The sequence below is a fragment of the Notolepis coatsorum genome (assembly GCF_963971535.1).
Source record: "Notolepis coatsorum genome assembly, chromosome: 2".
NCBI lineage: Eukaryota > Metazoa > Chordata > Actinopteri > Aulopiformes > Paralepididae > Notolepis > Notolepis coatsorum.
Window position 1 is genome coordinate 143,449,038 of NC_140166.1, and position 19,478 is coordinate 143,468,515.

The 19,478-nt window shown below is 43.9% G+C and overlaps 1 protein-coding gene across 2 annotated transcripts in view; it reads right to left on the reverse strand.

Annotated features, from left to right (window-relative positions):
• ano10a (anoctamin 10a) overlaps positions 1–19,478 on the reverse strand; it is a 98,534-nt gene that overhangs the window by 13,785 nt on the left and 65,271 nt on the right. For both annotated transcript variants that reach the window (XR_014619401.1, XM_084307905.1), the window contains exon 14: positions 9,240–9,356. Coding sequence is in view for 1 of the 2 variants with exons in the window: in XM_084307905.1 (XP_084164031.1) it covers positions 9,240–9,356 (117 nt within the window). In the remaining variant the exon portion in view is untranslated. The remainder of the gene's footprint in view (positions 1–9,239; positions 9,357–19,478) is intronic.

Here is a 19,478-nt window from a genome sequence, read left to right on the forward strand (position 1 = left end):
GTCCTCTCAGATTAATTAGACTCATCCCAGTGGCTGTGAAAGTGTTAAGACCCACCTTTTCTCTCTGGCTTTCGACACCATGTAGCTTGTTGATTTTATGATCTTATTGTTTTATTGTGTTATTGTTGTATCGTTTTGTTACTGTGTCCTTTGCTTTTAAATACTCCTATATATTTAAATGTTTATTGTTGCCTATGTCTATCTTTTTTCCCTTTTTAGCACTCTTGTTCTTTTATCTATTTTTAGTGCTGCTTATAGTTTTTTAGTATGCTGCCTCTGTACAGCACTTTGTGCCCCTTTACAGCGCTTTATAAATAAAGTTGGATTGGATTGGAGGGAGGGAGGGAAGGGAGGGAGGGAGAGAGGTTGGGGAGGGATGGAGGGAGGCAGAATCCCATGACCTGGCAGCAGTCGTGTCTAAGGACAGAATATGGTAATGATGATGGATGTGAACGTTCATCAGCACAGGGTGCTGGGGTCACGGTGAGTTCAGAGCCAAGATGGAGGTGAGTTCAGAGCCAAGATGGAGGTGAGTTCAGAGCCAAGATGGAGGTGACGGTGAGTTCAGGCCCAAGATGGAGGTGAGTTCAGAGTCAAGATGGAGGTGACGGTGAGTTCAGAGCCAAGATGGAGGTGAGTTCAGAGCCAAGATGGCGGTGACGGTGAGTTCAGACCCAAGATGGAGGTGACGGTGAGTTCAGAGCCAATATGGAGGTGAGTTCAGAGCCAAGATGGAGGTGACGGTGAGTTCAGAGCCAAGATGGAGGTGAGTTCAGAGCCAAGATGGAGGTGAGTTCAGACCCAAGATGGAGGTGAGTTCAGAGCCAAGATGGAGGCACTGTGACAGTGAGTTCAGACCCAAGATGGAGGTGACTGTGAGTTCAGACCCAAGATGGAGGTGACTGAGTTCAGACCCAAGATGGAGGCACTGTTGTAAACGTTTTGCGACACGATGAGGACGAGACAGAATCACAGGATTCTCAACACAAAAACAAACTTCAAGGGAAAGTCCACCCTAAAACTAAATAATTCAGGTTGTTATAATTAAGAACAGATTAGTCAAACTGTCTTCTGTTGTTCAGATGGAACGTCAAGGTGCAACACTGCATGTGTTAAAGTCACAATCAATCACAACCGCAGGCAAAGACCAGTAATTACACATATTAGAATGCATTCATGAATATAATCATGTATCACTTCATTTAAGAAGATGAGACCTGAAATATTAAAAGGATAATTCTACCCACTAATGTTAGTGTTTTTGTGTTAAATATTCTGGAGGGTGGGTTAACACATTGGGCGCACATTGTGGCTAACGTGCTTGGTTTCCATAACATATTTTCACTGTGCGTCACTATGTTTGGAGAGCTATATCTATATTCTATATTATAGCTATGGAGACAATACTATTGTCATTTGACAGTGACTTTCTTCCGTCGAACATGCAAAAAAGAGATAAATTTTTCATGCATACGTTTGCGCGTTATCGCGTGGTGAATATAAGTATAGTTTAGGAGTGATCCGGGATAATTCCTGAAAAGCTGAGTTATAGGGCGCTATGTGTATTCTACTATAAGCATTGGTGTTTCTTGCCTGGACACGCTACTATTTCCAAATCAAATGTATATAATAGGTATTATGTTTCATCATGGACATAATTTGGCACAACTTATGGATAGAGTGTGCCAGATGCGTTTCAAGGTGGTCGGATGAAGCGATTTACTCGGCTCCGTCTAAATTTAGCGCCCGGAGGGATTTATGTGTAACACAGGGTGAGATATAAGGTTTCAAAGGGTGGGCGACACTGCCATCTAGCAGGATGCGGCCGGTATTGCACTTTGGCGAACTCAGAATCCTTTCCTATGGCAACACCGAGGTCAGTGGATGAATAATGAATACAAATATCGAATAAAAGAAAAAACTACCAAAACCCGAGCTATCTCGGGTCTGGCGCCCAACGCATGGCGAGTTAACCCGGGATATCTCGGGTCTGGCGCCGAATGTGTTAAAGGTCAACGTGTGGGTTAAAGGTCAACGTGTAGTAGCTGCATGGCTGGAGAGTCTTCGAACGCCCTTCTGTTGGTCGGTTTGTTTGTTTATTTTGTGTGCAACATTATTTTAGACAAGCGCTTACTTGAAATCTCTGCAAACGGTTTAGTATTTGAGGAGCCAAAAGCCACTTACCGTCCAGGAAGTCTCTGCAGAACCAAGACACCACAGAACAACAGGGATCACTCAACAGGAACCAAGACACCACAGAACAACAGAGATCACTCAACAGGAACCAAGACACCACAGAACAACAGGGATCACTCAACAGGAAGCTACCAAAGTACACGGCAAGTATGTCATCATGACACCATTAAGAAGGACCTAAATACAAAGCCTAAATTAGGCTTGGGCGGTATGCCGGTATACCAGGGTATTTCGAAATAGCGACGGTATGATTTTCAATACCGTGACGTCACAGACTGTGCGCCAACTCTGTAGTGCACAGCACACGCCAGCAGAGGGCAGGGCAGTCTGTCTTTCCCTCTCTCAGTCAGAGCAGAGCAGGTGACGCAACGCGCATGTTCCGTTGGGTCTTTCATCTTGCATGTGTTAATCTGCACGATAAATAAAGACTTATTCTTCTATAGAATGCGGTTATGGACCGTTTATTAACCATGGGCCCACTTCCAGACATTGGATTGAGACATTGAAGAATCGGGAAACGGAGCGTTTTCTAACGTTTTGAAATTGATTCGTGCATGAATGTGGACTCAGGGACACGTTGTTTGGATACCGGCAAGTAAGTTATGTTATGGTTAAGCGATTGGAAGATGAGCGTATGAGATATGAATGCTGGTGGTAGTGTATGTTTGGTAAAGCGTTCCAGTTCGACTGTGTGTGTGCGTATTGGCTTCGCGATTCACTACATTGGTTTAATGGCTTAAGCTGGGTTTTGATTATCACCTAATCAATGCAGAATACATTTTGTGCGTCTGTATGTGTAGTTGTGTACTACTGTCGTGAGTTTGTGAGTCATATTGCTCTAATGTCAGCTCCGTATGACTCGTTTCATATCTGTGTATCGAATGTGCGCGCTGGTTTGTATACTTGGTAACACGGGTCGCTAAGGAATGTAGGCTCAAGGTTGAAGAGTGCACTTTTAGGTTGAAAGAACGGCCCTAATGTCAACGTGTTTCAATATAAGCGTTATGTATGGTGATAACGAGTATATTGTAACTTAACTTAGCTCCGCTCCCCCCCCCCCCCCCCCCCCCTGATGAAAATGACATACCGAAAATGTCATACCGTCATATACCGTATACCGGGGTATTATGTCAGCAAGGTATGACGGTGTGAAAAAAATGATACCGCCCAAGCCTAGCCTAAATATAGTTTTATGAATATAATAGCTTTATAAATATCATGCTTTATCTAATCAGCACAAATACTTTATATTACCCAGGACAATTTTCCTGAACTTATTTTCTTTTAATTTAAAGGTGTAATGTTTTTGTTTTTTTATTATTATAATTTTTTAACATTACAGCCACATGTAATATTCCACAAAGGTGTGGAATAAAAGTATTGCTTTTGATGAATGAATTTATAATATTAATAATATAATATAAAAAATATTTGCAAGTCCAAAATTGATGTTTTTCTTTTAATAGCTTCTTTGTTTTTGGTTCATTATACAACTGTGGCGGAACTAATTAGACTGTGGCGGGCCGCCACAGTCTAGGTCATTAATGGGAAACCCTGACTAACGTTAGCTAATCACAGAAGCATCCAGTGGAGAGCAGAAGGAATAAGCTAACGTTAGCTAATCACAGAAGCATCCAGTGGAGAGCAGAAGGAATAAGCTAACGTTAGCTAATCACAGAAGCATTCAGTGGCGAGCAGAAGGAATAAGCTAACGTTAGCTAATCACAGGAGCATCCAGTGGAGAGCAGAAGGAATAAGCTAACGTTAGCTAATCACAGAAGCATCCAGCCATGTCCTTCACAATCTAACTAATGGCTTCAGAGTCGAGAAAAGCGAATGGTTTACCGCACAGTCATATGGATACTATTAACAGGACACTTCATCATCATCCGTCTTCAAGCTAAGTGCTCCGGGACATACGCTCCACCTCAGCATGAAGGATGGGAGGCCTTTAGAAAGACCGTTGTTAGGCACTCGTTTCTGTTAGGTAGTAATGAATTCAGTCCACACACAGACAGACAGACAGACAGACAGAAGTATCACGGTGACAGTCATCGTAGTGACTAAACAACAAAATAGAAATACCATCTATTTGATGTTATAACTGGATTATACCACATAGATAACTGGATTATAAACGTTTAGACTAGAGAGAGCAGGGATACAAGCTTTTAGACTAGAGAGAGCAGGGATACAAGCTTTTAGACTAGAGAGAGCAGGGATACAAGCTTTTAGACTAGAGATAGCAGGGATACAAGCTTTTAGACTAGTGAAAGAAACCGGTGGTGGTTTTCAATGTATGTGATGTATAGATTGGGGGGAGATGACCGCATCTAAAGGGGCCCGGGTCAGAGAGGTCAAAATGTGCATGGTGACGGTGGTGGCGGTTTAAACGGTGGAGGAAGCGGTCTAGTGGCTGGCAGCTCACTGCCAGCGAGCGAATGTTGACATTCCGATCTAGAACACATTGATAACAGCATGCACAGGGCACAGAGAGCAGAGCGGAGAGGTTCGATCATTAATGAAACAATAATGAAACGTTTAGAATGTGTGTCTAAAGGTTAAACGTGGTTGTCATGGCAGCGGCATCTGACAACCAGAAGCGGGGCGGGCCGTCGTTGCTATGATGGATATCCTATAAAGCTGACAGTGGTTCCGGGTAGGGGCAGACTACAATCTGACGGAGACTAATCAGACCAAAGAAACGAATCCCACAGGAGGTAAGAAACCATCAGAGACTCTCATCCCTCTCACCCTCGCCGGTGGGGGGGGGGGGGGGGGGGGGAGAATGACACATCTTCATTAGCTTCGGCTAACACAAGGAGGGCTTCGGCTAACGACAGGCCTGAGCCACTATTGGACTGATAGCAATGACAATACAATATGATAACATCTGAGATGAGGTTTCTGTTTATATCAATAAACAACGCTTTTTCAAGAAAGGTATGCTGTCTGAGGGTCGAATTCTTATGGAGGTGGAGAATTATTATGGTTGCGGATCGCACTAACGGGGAATGATAAGGGTTTTATCAGCCAGTATGAGGAGACGTCGGGGGAATCAAATACACAACGCAGAGTCAGTGGACGTAAATGAGAACACAAACCAAACAGACGAGGACGTGATACTGGCCGATTGATCAAAATCTAACACTAGAGAGAGCAGGGATACAAGCTTTTAGACTAGAGAGAGCAGGGAATAGGGATGGGTACCTTTCACATTTGAACCGATACGGTACCGGTACCTGTGAATCGATACCGGTACCCAACGGTACCTTTTTTCGGTACTTTAGTCTCAAGAAATGTAATTTACCTACCTCAGTCGTGAAAAAAAAAATCCAAACTTCAAATAACTACAATTTCGACAGTTTTCGGCTTGCCATTGCTCCGACTGCTTTGTTGTTGAATCAAGTCAAATCCTAGGTAAGCATATATTGTGCGTGTGAACGTTGACATGAAAAAAAAAGTTAAAAAAAATAAAAAAGTAAAAGAAAAGAAAATTACCCTTTTATTTATTTTTTGTATCTCACTTGAATCGATACTCGGTAGTACCGATGTGTTTCGGTTCGGTACCTTAAAAGTACCGAATTCGGTACCCATCCCTAGCAGGGATACAAGCTTTTAGACTAGAGAGAGCAGGGATACATGCTTTTAGACTAGAGAGAGCAGGGAAGCAGAGATACAAGCTTTTAGACTAGAGAGAGCAGGGATACAAGCTTTTAGATGTGATAGATGTGATAGATGTGATGTGATAGATGTGATGTGATAGATGTGATAGATGTGATGTGATAGATGTGATGTGATATATGTGATAGATGTGACATGTGTGATAGATGTGATAGATGTGATAGATGTGATGTGATAGATGTGATAGATGTGATGTGATAGATGTGATGTGACAGATGTGATAGATGTGATAGATGTGACAGATGTGATAGATGTGATGTGACAGATGTGATAGATGTGATAGATGTGATGTGACAGATGTGATAGACGTGATAGATGTCATGTGATAGATGTGATGTGATAGATGTGATAGATGTGATGTGATAGACGTGATAGATGTGATGTGATAGATGTGATAGATATGATAGATGTGATGTGCTAGATGTGATAGATGTGATAGATATGATAGATGTGATGTGCTAGATGTGATAGATGTGATAGATATGATATATGTGATAGATATGATAGATGTGATGTGCTAGATGTGCTAGATGTGATAGATGTGATATATATGATATATGTGATGTGATATTATATGTGATGTGATAGATGTGATGTGATATTATTATGTGATGTGATAGATGTGATAGATGTGATGTGATAGATGTCCGTCTATGAATCAGGGTGTCTGTGTTAGTATACCTATCAGTATGTTAAAGGAACACTCCAACATTTTGGGAAATTAGCTTATTTGCCAGCTACCCTGGAGTTAGACAAGAAGATACCTTTTTCTTCTCTGTGCATGCATTAGGCTTAGGGAACAGCCGCACACCTTTATCCTAGCTTAGCGTCATTCACTGGAAGTAGGTTACACATTTAGCCTAGTTCCCAACAGTCACGAAATACACTCCAAATACAATCAAAATACAACTCAAACGTTCCTGTAAACATGTTGTGACCTGTGTATTTACCACGTGGAGAAATAAAAAATAATTGAATTAGACATTTCCTGAGCAATGCTCTGAGAAAACACACACGTTCTTGATTATTTCCATTGGTGTGTTGGAATCTATGTTCAGAGCAAGTAGCTTCAATCGCTTCGGATCCTTTGAATGAAACGAAAATGTAAAGAGAGCAGGGAAGCAGAGATACAAGCGTTTAGACTAGAGAGAGCAGAGATGCAAGCTTTTAGACTAGAGAGAGCAGGGATACAAGCTTTTAGATGTGATAGATGTGATAGATGTGATGTGATAGATGTGATGTGATAGATGTGATAGATGTGATGTGATATATGTGATATATGTGATAGATGTGACATGTGTGATAGATGTGATAGATGTGATGTGATATATGTGATAGATGTGATGTGACAGATGTGATGTGATAGACGTGATAGATGTGATGTGATAGATGTGATGTGATAGATGTGATAGATGTGATGTGATGGATGTGATAGATGTGATAGATGTTATATATGTGATATATGTGATAGATGTGATAGATATGATAGATGTGATGTGCTAGATGTGCTAGATGTGATAGATGTGATAGATGTGATAGATGTGATGTGCTAGATGTGATAGATGTGATATTATATGTGATGTGATAGATGTGATATTATATGTGATGTGATAGATGTGATAGATGTGATGTGATAGATGTGATAGATGTGATAGATGTGATATGTGTGATAGATGTGATAGATATGATAGATGTGATGTGCTAGATGTGATAGATGTGATATTATATGTGATGTGATAGATGTGATATTATATGTGATGTGATAGATGTGATAGATGTGATATATGTGATAGATGTGATAGATATGATAGATGTGATGTGCTAGATGTGATAGATGTGATGTGATATTATTATGTGATGTGATAGATGTGATGTGATAGATGTGATAGATGTGATGTGATAGATGTCCGTCTATGAATCAGGGTGTCTGTGTTAGTATACCTATCAGTATGTTAATGTTGAATGAGATGAGACAGAGACAGAGGAGACAGGAGACAGAGGGGAGACAGGAGGCAAAGGAGAGAGAGGAGGAGACAGAAGAGACAGAGGATGAGACAGAGGAGGAGATGGAGGAGAGAGAGAGGAGACAGATGAGGAGACGGAGGAGGAGAGAGAGAAGAGACAGAAGACACAGGAGGAGACAGAGGAGAGAGGCGGAGGAGATGGAGGAGACATGAGAGAGAGGAGGAGACAGATGAGAAGAAGAGAGAGAGGAGAGAGAGACAGAGGAGAGAGAGGAGAGAGAGGAGGAGATGGAGGAGACAGGAGAGAGAGGAGGAGACAGAGGAGAAGAGGAGAGAGAGGAGACAGAGGAGGAGACAGAGGAGAGAGAGGAGGAGATGGAGAAGACAGGAGAGAGAGGAAGAGACAGGGGAGGAGACAGAGGAGAAGGGGAGAGAGAGGAGAGAGGAGACAGAGGAGGAGACAGAGGTGAGAGAGGAGGAGATGGAGAAGACAGGAGAGAGAGGAGGAGACAGAGGAGGAGACAGAGGAGAAGAGGAGAGAGAGGAGGAGACAGAAGAGACAGAGAATGAGACAGAGGAGGAGATGGAGGAGGAGACGGAGGAGGAGAGAGAGGAGACAGAGGAGGAGACGGAGGAGGAGAGAGAGGAGACAGAGGAGGAGACAGAGGAGACGGAGGAGACAGAGGAGACAGAGGAGACAGATGAGACGGAGGAGACAGAGGAGACGGAGGAGACAGATGAGGAGACAGAGGAGACGGAGGAGGAGACAGAGGAGATACAGGAGACGGAGGATGAGACAGAGGAGACAGAGGAGACAGAGGAGACAGAGGAGACGGAGGAGGAGATAGGAGACGGAGGAGACAGAAGAGACAGAGGAGACGGAGGAGGAGATAGGAGACGGAGGAGACAGAAGAGACAGAGGAGATGGAGGAGGAGACAGAGGAGACGGAGGAGACAGAGGAGGAGAGACAGAGGAGGAGACAGAGGAGACGGAGGAGGAGACAGAGGAGAGAGAGGTGACAGAGGAGCCGGAGGAGATGGAGGAGACAGAAGAGGAGACAGAGGAGAGAGATGAGACAGAGGAGATGAAGGAGACAGAGGAGATGGAGGAGACAGAGGAAACGGAGGAGACAGAGGAGGAGACAGAGGACACAGATGAAGGTGCACAGCAGATACTAGATACTGTTCCTGAGTCCCAGGACCAACGTGTTTCAAACAGAGACAGAGAAAGCACCCTGGCCTCCACCAGAGTGAGACGACGTCCACAGAGACACTAGGAAGCCTGGTCTCCACCAGAGTGAGATGATGTCCACAGAGACACTAGGAAGCCTGGTCTCCACCAAAGTGAGACGGCGTCCACAGAGACACTAGGAAGATGGGTCTTAAAGATCTTACCCTCTTCTTGAGGGCCTCCAGGGATTCAAACTCCAGCCGGGCCAGTTTGATCTGGATGTGTTTAGGAACATCTGGGATCACAAAGGCCAGGATCATCTTGAAGGCCAGCAGGACGTGCTGGAAGAAGGACAACAGAACAGATGGTTAACGTTCTGTGATCAGCGTTCCTCAGCCCACTGCTTGGGACGCAGGTCGTCTGGTCTTTCCCTGGTGAACTGTGAACGAGCACGCACGCACACACAACCCCCCCCCCCCCCCAGTGGCCGACCCGCTCATCGGGGAGCAGTTAGGGGTTAAGTGTCTTGCTCAAGGAGTCGGAATTGAACCGGGAACCTTCCGATGATTACCAGACAACCGCTCTACCTCCCGAGTCACCTCTGGGTGTCAGGTTCTGATGTTTTTTTTTTAAAGACCATGACATCCTATCATCAGCATACATGTGTTGTTGGTAGGGGTGTAACGATGCGACCTCACAACGATTAATTTCTATTACGATTCTTCAGGCAACGATTCAATGCATCATGAAATCTCTTCATTTGACCACGATTCGATTCGATAAATTTTCTATCAGTTAATTCCCCCCAAAAATTTTAATACACAAATGCGGCTGGGGGAACTGATTCACTCCGCATGAATGGACTATAGGTCAATAAAAACAATACACACACAAAAAAACATTAAAAAATAATAATAATAATTTTCAATTTTTTTTGTAAATTTCGATTAGATTCTAACATTTTCAAATCGATGCAGTTGAATCGTTACATTAGAATCGATGCATTTCTATTAATCGATGCATCATTACACCCCTAGTTGTTGGGTCTTCTGCTAAGTTCCTACCGGGTTCAACAGCTTCCAACAGAATGCAAACACACTGAGTAAAGTCCTGAAACACCTGACCCACGCAGAACTGAGAGAGCAGGTCTGTAGAGAAACACTTCTCGTTATTAATTGAAAATGGGGGACCCTGACCCTGTAAACAAGACGAAAGTCTTTCTCTGGTCTGCATCCCCTTAACAATGGACCTGTCTCAAAACCCTGCCCTCTTTTCTTGATCCTCCAATCACAGCTGTCGCTTACCTCTGACTTCCTCGTACAAACTTTGTACGAGGTTGTTGGAAGTCAGAGGTAAGCGACAGCTGTGATTGGAGGATCAAGAAAAGGGGCAGGGTTTGAGACAGGTCTATTGTGTGTATTGAGCCGTACTGTATTGTACCCATTCTGCAATCTGTTAATAAAATGTTCAATCAATGAGCCACGTAGAACTGAGACAGCAGGTCTGTTGTTTCTCATGAAACCTGAAAAACACACGAGTAATGTGCCATCGTTTCTCACTCTCATGTGCAGGGACATCAGTTCTCACAGACGCACACACGCACGCACACACACACACACACACACACACACACACACACACAGACACACGCACACCTGTCTGGAAGCCTGCCGGCATCTCTGAGTAGATGGACTGGCGCTCGGCCGGTGTGACGCGGGGGGCAGCAGGACAACAGATAATCCTGCAGGAATGTTCTGCTGCTCAGCTAAATGCTTTGGGCCGAGGGGATGATTACCTGTGTGTGTGTGTGTGTGTGTGTGTGTGTGTGTGTGTGTGTGTGCCTTCACCTGTGAGGTGTCCCATGAGAGATGGTGACCAGCCTAATGTGCCCCAGTGTTCAGTTCAGTTCTCTTCTGTGAGACACCAGGGTGGTGAACCTCAGCGATACCAAAGTACCATATGATGTTGATTCTTAAAGGAACACGCAGACTTTTTAGGGAAATTAGCTTATTTGCCATCTACCCTGGAGTTAGACCAGCAGATACAGTACATACCTTTTACATTTACATTTAGTCATTTAGCTGAACGCTTTTATCCAAAGCGACTTACAAGTTCTGTACGACAAGTCATCAGGAAGGATACAGCTCTATCAGCTGAGTAATGTTCATCAAAGTGTTGCATGCTACAGTGTAGGTTAGTTTATTAGGACAAGTGCATGACAGTAAGGTTAGTTAGGGTTAGATATTTTTATTTAAATTTTTAATAAGAAAATTATAATTTTCTTTTTAGATAATGGTTGAAGAAGTGCGTCTTTAGTCGACGGCGAAAGATTGGACGGGTTTCGGCTGTCCTAACTGTCCTTCTCTGTGCATGCATTAGGCTGAGGGAACAGCCGCGCCGTTAGCCTAGCTTAGTGTCATACATTTTATTTTAACAGGGATTTTGAGGCGATTAAATCACTGCGCCCAGGCAGCAGTGGTTCGGCAAAAAATAGTTCAGAGTACATATCTGCTTAGAAAACGAAAATGTCTAATTAATTATATATATTTTTTTATTTCTCTACGTGGTAAATAAATACACAGGTCACAACAATGTTTACAGGAAAGTTTTGGAGTTGTATTTGGAGTGTAAGTCGTGACCGTTGGGAACTAGGCTACACTGGCACACCTACTTCCAAGTGAATGGCTGGCGAGAGTGAGAATCGATCAGTCCTTGGCGGCTGGCGGGGGTACAGAACCACAGAGTAAAGAGGAATGTGGTCGTTAACCCTTTCACTGCCACACGACAGCCGGTTAACCCTTTACTATCACACAACCGACGGCCGCAGAGCTAATGATGGAGCATCGCCGTCGGTTGTGTGATAGTAAAGGGTTAACCTTCTGTCGCGTGGCAGTGAAAGGGTTAGTCAGCGGTCCACCGCAGAGCTGAATATCTAAAACACCAGCGACAGAGAGAAAACCCTCGCCTCAGTGAGTCGTCACACTGATTGAAATGCCAGGATAAACAGTCGAGCTCTTAGCTTGATTGCTAAATGCTATTTAGGATTAATTTACATTTGGCGTGAGAATGAGAAAGCGCCCGGCTGCTTGTTTATTACTCCACGGAGGCCAGACTGTGTCCAAGTCCCTTCAAGGCCAGATAATGACCAGCCTGTATTCATATCCAGCTCGACAGAAGCAATTTAATCAAACTTCCAACGCTGTATCGATGAAACACGTACATAGCAGTATTTCCACCCTATTCTACTGAGTTGGCAAAATAGAACTGGGACTTGGATGATGATCTACTCTCCTTATAGCCACGCCTCCTCTCCTTATAGCCACGCCTCCTCTCCCTATAGCCACGCCTCCTCTCCTTATAGCCACGTCTCATCTCATTATAGCCACGCCTCATCTCCTTATAGCCACGCCTCATCTCCTTATAGCCACGCCTCATCTCCTTATAGCCACGCCTCCTCTCCTTATAGTCACACCTCCTCTCCCTATAGCCACGCCTCATCTCCTTATAGCCATGCCTCATCTCCTTATAACCACGCCCCCTCTCCTTATAGCCACACCTCCTCTCCCTATAGCCACGCCTCCTCTCTTTATAGCCACACCTCCTCTCCCTATAGCCACGCCTCCTCTCCTTATAGCCACGCCTCATCTCCTTATAGCCACGCCTCATCTCCTTATAGCCACACATCATCTCCTTATAGCCACGCCTACTCTCTTTATAGCCACGCCTCATTTCCTTATAGACACGCCTCATCTCCTTATAGCCACGCCTCCTCTTCTTATATCCACGCCTCCTCTTCTTATATCCACGCCTCCTCTTCTTATAGCCACGCCTCCTCTCCTTATAGCCACGCCTCCTCTCCTTATAGCCACGCCTCATCTCCTTATAGCCACGCCTCCTCTTCTTATAGCCACACCTCCTCTCCTTATAGCCACGCCTCATCTCCTTATAGCCACGCCTCCTCTCCTTATAGCCATGCCTCATCTCATTATAGTGTGCATATAAAAATAAAAACAACGATTTTCCCAGAGTGCGGTCCCTACTCCATTTTTTGCAACTTAATTAATGTTGGACTACGCACCTGTCTGACCGCAGTGGTTACCCTTTTTCTACTTATAATCATCTCATTATAGCCCACACGCCTAATCTCCTTATAGCCACGCCTCCTCTCATTATAGACACGCCTCTCATTATAGACACACCTCAGTATAGACACACCCCCTCATCATAGACACACCTCCTCTCTTTATAGCCACACCTCCTCTCCCCTCACACTCACACACACACGGTAAGAATAATAATTTTGTGCAATTCATTAATAGCAGTGAAATCTCTTAAGAAAAGTCTGTCTTAAGCTGAACCATGGTGTAAGGCTGTCCCCGAAGCCTGTTTTTGGGATTCGAACTTCGTCAGGGTTTTACGAACGAACGTTCAAACCTTAATTTTTAATTAAAAATTTAAAAAAAATTAAAAATAAATCATTTTTTTTTTTTTTTTATATCCTCAAACTAAATCCTCAATTTGAATAAAGTGATTAATCTGATTAAATGAGTCTCTTTTTTTTATTAAATCAACTTTCTTTAATGAATATAACTAATATTAGTGTAGCCTAATCTTTATCTGCAACTGTGAAGAAAAACCACATTGGTTCAAACAGAATGAATAGACACATAAAAGAAACATTATTATTTTTATTTTTTTTATTAAAAATTAAAATTTCAAATTTTTATTTAGAATTCGAATGTTAACATAACGAACGAATGTTTGAACGTTCGAACATTCGGGCTCAGCCTTACCATGGTGACGGGCACGACAATCTAGGGACTGTATATAACACATTAAACTATACAACAGGGGTTACATCTTAACACAACAATCTAGGGACCGTATTTAACACATTGAACTATATAACAGGTGTTACATCTTAACACAACAGTCTTGAAGCCATACTGTACTGTATTAGATTGAAATTTCAGTCTATTTTTCTTCACACATTGTGGAGAATTGTTGCACGTTCGAACTGCCCCCAAAAAGTAGTTGGTCGGCATCATTTGCATCCCTGAAAGAATCCCTGTTCTCCTCTTGGCTACAGTGCTGTAGCTTCTGGCGCGGAAAGGCAGTAATAAGTCGAACAGTGGTGATCGTGTTCACATCGATTCTACAGACATCCTCGGATTTTTCATAATTATTTATTTATTTTTGCATTTGATAAAATACAACAATTTCATAATAACAAATGAGCTGGTTGGTGACAGCTAGATTTGCACTTGCTAACATTAGCATAAATAAAAATGGAGTTAGCTTAGATTTAGCCTGACAAAATATTGCTAATCTTTGGATATAGAATATTGCACAAAATATTGGTGAACCGTGGAGATATGATCATCTTTCTGAGTCAGCGGAGCTAAAGAGATCTCTAGTTCACAGGAGACCACGTCGGCTCCAGCATTAATTTAGAACCTGTGAACGATGCTAATGTCGGAGGGCTGAGACAGATATTTTAAACACAAACGAACAAGGGAATAAACAATCTGAGAAATTAAAGATGGCAGCAAAGTAAAAAAAAAAAAAAGAAAAAAAAAAAGGCAGATTGGTGTCACGAGACCATACAGTGAATATAAGACATAACGTGTTTTTTAAGAGCAATCCAGCCTCCAGAATATGGAGTCAAGAGTCACGGCACCTTTGTGTCACCAGTCTATCTGCCCGACTGCTCAGTATTCACACAGACACCACGTCGCCGTGGCAGGACATCGCCGTTAATTGGAAAATTTGCATTTCAAATCCACCTTCATTCCAACCGACCAGGAGCCCATTTCACCCGTGATGAAACGGCTTCAACTGGATTTCCAATTCAAGCCCGTCCTCCGATATATAGGCTGAATCGCAATTAGGAGTCTTTGTTGCAAGTCTCGTCTATAATGGCCTTCAACTCCTTGTGGAAATCATCTGGTGGGTCATAAGGACCTGCGCTTTGAAGTCCAGTCCTTTTCAAGACCGACGCCAGGAGGAGGGCGGAGAGAGATGAAACAGTCACACGAGACTAGAATCACAGCGTTTGATGCATGAGCTGTAAGTGAAGACTTAACCAGGAGCAAGATACAACCGTCACTCTGTAGTTCAATGACCTTCCATTTAGATTAAAATGTGTTGTCATCATGCAGCACAAGTACAGTACAACGAGAAGAAGAGCGTCATCCAACCAGAGTGCACATAACACAGTAAAGTGCAATAGTAATATACAATGTACAGGTGATTAACTGGGTGTAAAATATATAAATTAGGACTACTGAGTAATAATGCTAATCAGATGCATGTACAGAGTTGTAGTATTAATATGTACAGTGATACAGGTATAAAGACACTATGGTAGTAAGTCATACTGGCCAGTAGCATAACTAGTAAGAGTAGGTCAGGGATATGTACAGATATAGATATAGTATCTACAGACATGTAAAAAGGATTATATGCAGGTACAGTCAACAGATGTGGATAGATATATATATATATATATGGTAAGATTATATATACAGCATTATTGTACATGCTATCATACATGGTTATATGGGTTATATGCAGGTGTAGGTACAGTATATAGAAGGATTATATGCAGGTATATTTAGACGGATATGGATATATATGTGGTAAATATAAATATATATATTTACCATGTATCTATTCATTGTCAGTCTCCTGTAAATCACTTTTCTCCTATGAATTTGTGAGATTCTATGATATGAACTATTATCTTGCTGTGGTGAGGCTAGGTTACCCTGGCTGTAGTGAGTGAGGCTAGGTTTACTGTGGTGAGACTAGGTTACCCTGGCTGTGGTGAGTGATGCTAGGTTACCCTGGCTGTGGTGAGTGAGACTAGGTTACGCCCCACATGGTCAAATAGACTCCCTGCTCTGGACGCCTCGAGATAAAAGAGCTGCCTATTTATTACCTTGTATCAATAAACGATGTGTCTCCATAATGTGTCTGTGCCCGTCTGTGTGTGTGTGCGTGTGTGTATCCGTCTGTGTGTGCTTGCGTCCATCTGTGTGTGTGTGTATCTGTCTGTGTGTGTGTGCGTACGTCCATCTGTGTGTCTGTGCCCGTCTGTGCGTGTGTATCCGTCTGTGTGTGTGTGTGTGTGCGTGTATCCGTCTAGAGGCTGACATGCGAGTGGATTTTGACTCCCGCTCCTTCCCACTCCCACAGAAATAATCCCACTCCCTCCCACTCCCGCCTGAATCCCATTGATTTTGTTGTAATAGTTCCCACTCCCTTCTGCTCCCGTTGACGTTTACTCCCGGTCCTGCCCAATCACGTGATTCAAAGTGAATTTGACTCCCATCCCGTGGGAATCCCGAAAAAATTTCATCCTCACTGTGCGTGCGTCCATCTGTGTGTTTGTGTGTGCGTGTATCCGTCTGCGTGTGTGCGTCCGTCCATCTGTGTGTCTGTGCCCGTCTGTGCGTGTGTATCCGTCTGTGTGTGTGTGCGTGCGTGTATCCGCCTGTGCGTGTGCGTTCATCTGTGTGTGTGCGTGCGTCCATCTGTGTGTGCATGCGTCCGTGCATCCGTCTGTGGTTGTGTGTGTGCGTGCGTGCTCAGTATGCTAAGCAGCATGGCTTTCATCACTCGTGTTCTCCTCCCATGTCTTTAATAGAGCGAGAGAGAGAGAGAGAGAGAGAGCTCTTTGCCTGCTAGAGGAGAAACGTGCCTGGATACACAATCAGCTGGTGACTCACACTCTTACACACACACACGTTCACATACATACAGACACACACACACGTTCACATACATACAGACACACACATGTTCACATACATACAGACACACACATGTACAGATAGACACAAGCGCACATATTCACACAGGCAAACATACACTCAACAAACACTTCTCTCCGACTCTCGTAGTGCTTTTCCATTCCCTCTCCTCCTCCTCATCCTTGCTCCTCCTCTCCATCTCTTCCTCTGGTTCCTGTCTGTCTCCCATCTTTCATTTCATTATCTATCTCTTCTTCTCTCTGCTTATCTCTCCATTTTCATCTCTCCCTTTTACCACCACAGGCCTGCAGCATACGCTGGGAGTGTTGCATTTATTTTAAACAGGTGAGTTAATGAGGAGGTGAGACAGGTGTGAGGAGGTGAGACAGGTGAGTTAATGAGGAGGTGAGACAGGTGAGTTAATGAGGTGAGACAGGTGAGTTAATGAGGAGGTGAGACAGGTGAGTTAATGAGGTGAGACAGGTGAGTTAATGAGGAGGTGAGACAGGTGAGTTAACGAGGAGGTGAGACAGGTGAGTTAATGAAATGATGAGGTGAGACAGGTGAGTTAATGAGGAGGTGAGACAGGTGAGTTAATGAGGTGAGACAGGCGAGTTAACGAGGAGGTGAGACAGGTGAGTTAATGAGGTGGTGAGACAGGTGAGTTAACAAGGAGGTGAGACAGGTGAGTTAATGAGGAGGTGAGACAGGTGAGTTAATGAGGTGGTGAGACAGGTGAGTTAACGAGGAGGTGAGACAGGTGAGTTAACGAGGAGGTGAGACAGGTGAGTTAATGAGGAGGTGAGACAGGTGAGTTAATGAGGTGAGACAGGTGAGTTAATGAGAGACAGGTGAGTTAATGAGGAGAGACAGGTGAGTTAATGATGTGGTGAGACAGGTGAGTTAATGAGGTGAGACAGGTGAGTTAATGAGGTGAGACAGGTGAGTTAATGAGGTGAGACAGGTGAGTTAACGAGGTGAGACAGGTGAGTTAATAAGGTGAGACAGGTGAGTTAATGAGGAGGTGAGACAGGTTGAGTTAATGAGCAGGTGAGACAGGTGAGTTAATGAGGTGAGACAGGTGAGTTAACGAGGTGAGACGGGTGAGTTAACGAGGAGGTGAGACAGGTGAGGAGGTGAGACAGGTGAGTTAACGAGGTGAGACAGGTGAGTTAATGAGGTGAGACAGGTGAGTTAACGAGGTGAGACAGGTGAGTTAACAAGGTGAGACAGGCGAGTTAATGAGGTGAGACAGGTGAGTTAATGAGGTGAGGCAAGTGAGTTAATGAGGTGAGCCAGGTGAGTTAATGAGGTGAGACAGGTGAGTTAATGATGTGGTGAGACAGGTTGAGTTAATGAGCAGGTGAGACAGGTGAGTTAATGAGGTGAGACAGGTGAGTTAACGAGGTGAGACAGGTGAGTTAATGAGGTGAGACAGGTGAGTTAATGAGGTGAGACAGGTGAGTTAACGAGGTGAGACAGGTGAGTTAACGAGGAGGTGAGACATGTGAGTTAATGAGGTGAGACAGGTGAGTTAATGAGGAGGTGAGACAGGTGAGTTAATGAGGTGAGACAGGTGAGTTAATGAGGTGAGACAGGTGAGTTAATGAGGATGTGATACAGGTGAGTTAATGAGGTGAGACAGGTGAGTGAATGAGGTGAGACAGGTGAGTTAACGAGGAGAGACAGGTGAGTTAATGAGGTGAGACAGGTGCGTTAATGAGGTGAGACAGGTGAGTTAACGAGGTGAGACAGGTGAGTTAATGAGGTGAGTCAGGTGAGTTAACGAGGTGAGACAGGTCAGTTAATGATGAGGTGAGACAGGTGAGTTAATGATGAGGTGAGACAGGTGAGTTAATGATGAGGTGAGACAGGTGAGTTAATGAGGTGAGACAGGTGAGTTAATGAGGTGAGACAGGTGAGTTAATGAGGAGGTGAGGCAGGTGAGTTAATGAGGTGAGACAGGTGAGTTAATGAGGTGAGCCAGGTGAGTTAATGAGGAGGTGAGACAGGTGAGTTAATGATGAGGTGAGACAGGTGAGTTAATGAGGTGAGACAGGTGAGTTAATGATGAGGTGAGCCAGGTGAGTTAATGAGGAGGTGAGACAGGTGAGTTCACGAGGTGAGACAGGTGAGTTAATGAGGTGAGACAGGTGAGTTAATGAGGTGAGCCAGGTGAGTTAATGAGGTGAGACAGGTGAGTTAACGAGGTGAGACAGGTGAGTTCACGAGGTGAGACAGGTGAGTTAACAAGCTCACGCCTGGGTCACACCTCGGTACATTACAGTTATCAGTTATCAGTTCTGCTACAGTGAGGTACAGTTATCAGTTATCAGTTCTGCTACAGTGAGGTACAATTATCAGTTATCAGTTCTGCTACAGTGAGGTACATTACATGGTAATAGCAGAGAAACACATTATTCTCAATGTCGTGTTTAATGCAATCATCCCCCTCTCTCGCTCTCTCTGATGCTCTCTCTCTTTGTTATTTTCCCTCAGAGGCAATGTGTGTGTATGTGTATGTGTGTGTGCTGATGATAAGGCTAATAGAGATGGACTGGAGGAAAGGGAATCTGGTGTGGAAATATTAGATTAAACACACACACACACATCCCCACACACACACACATCCCCACACACACACACCTCTGTACTAGGGATCCAATTATGACTCTCTGACTCCATCTGCTGGTCATGATCTCTCTG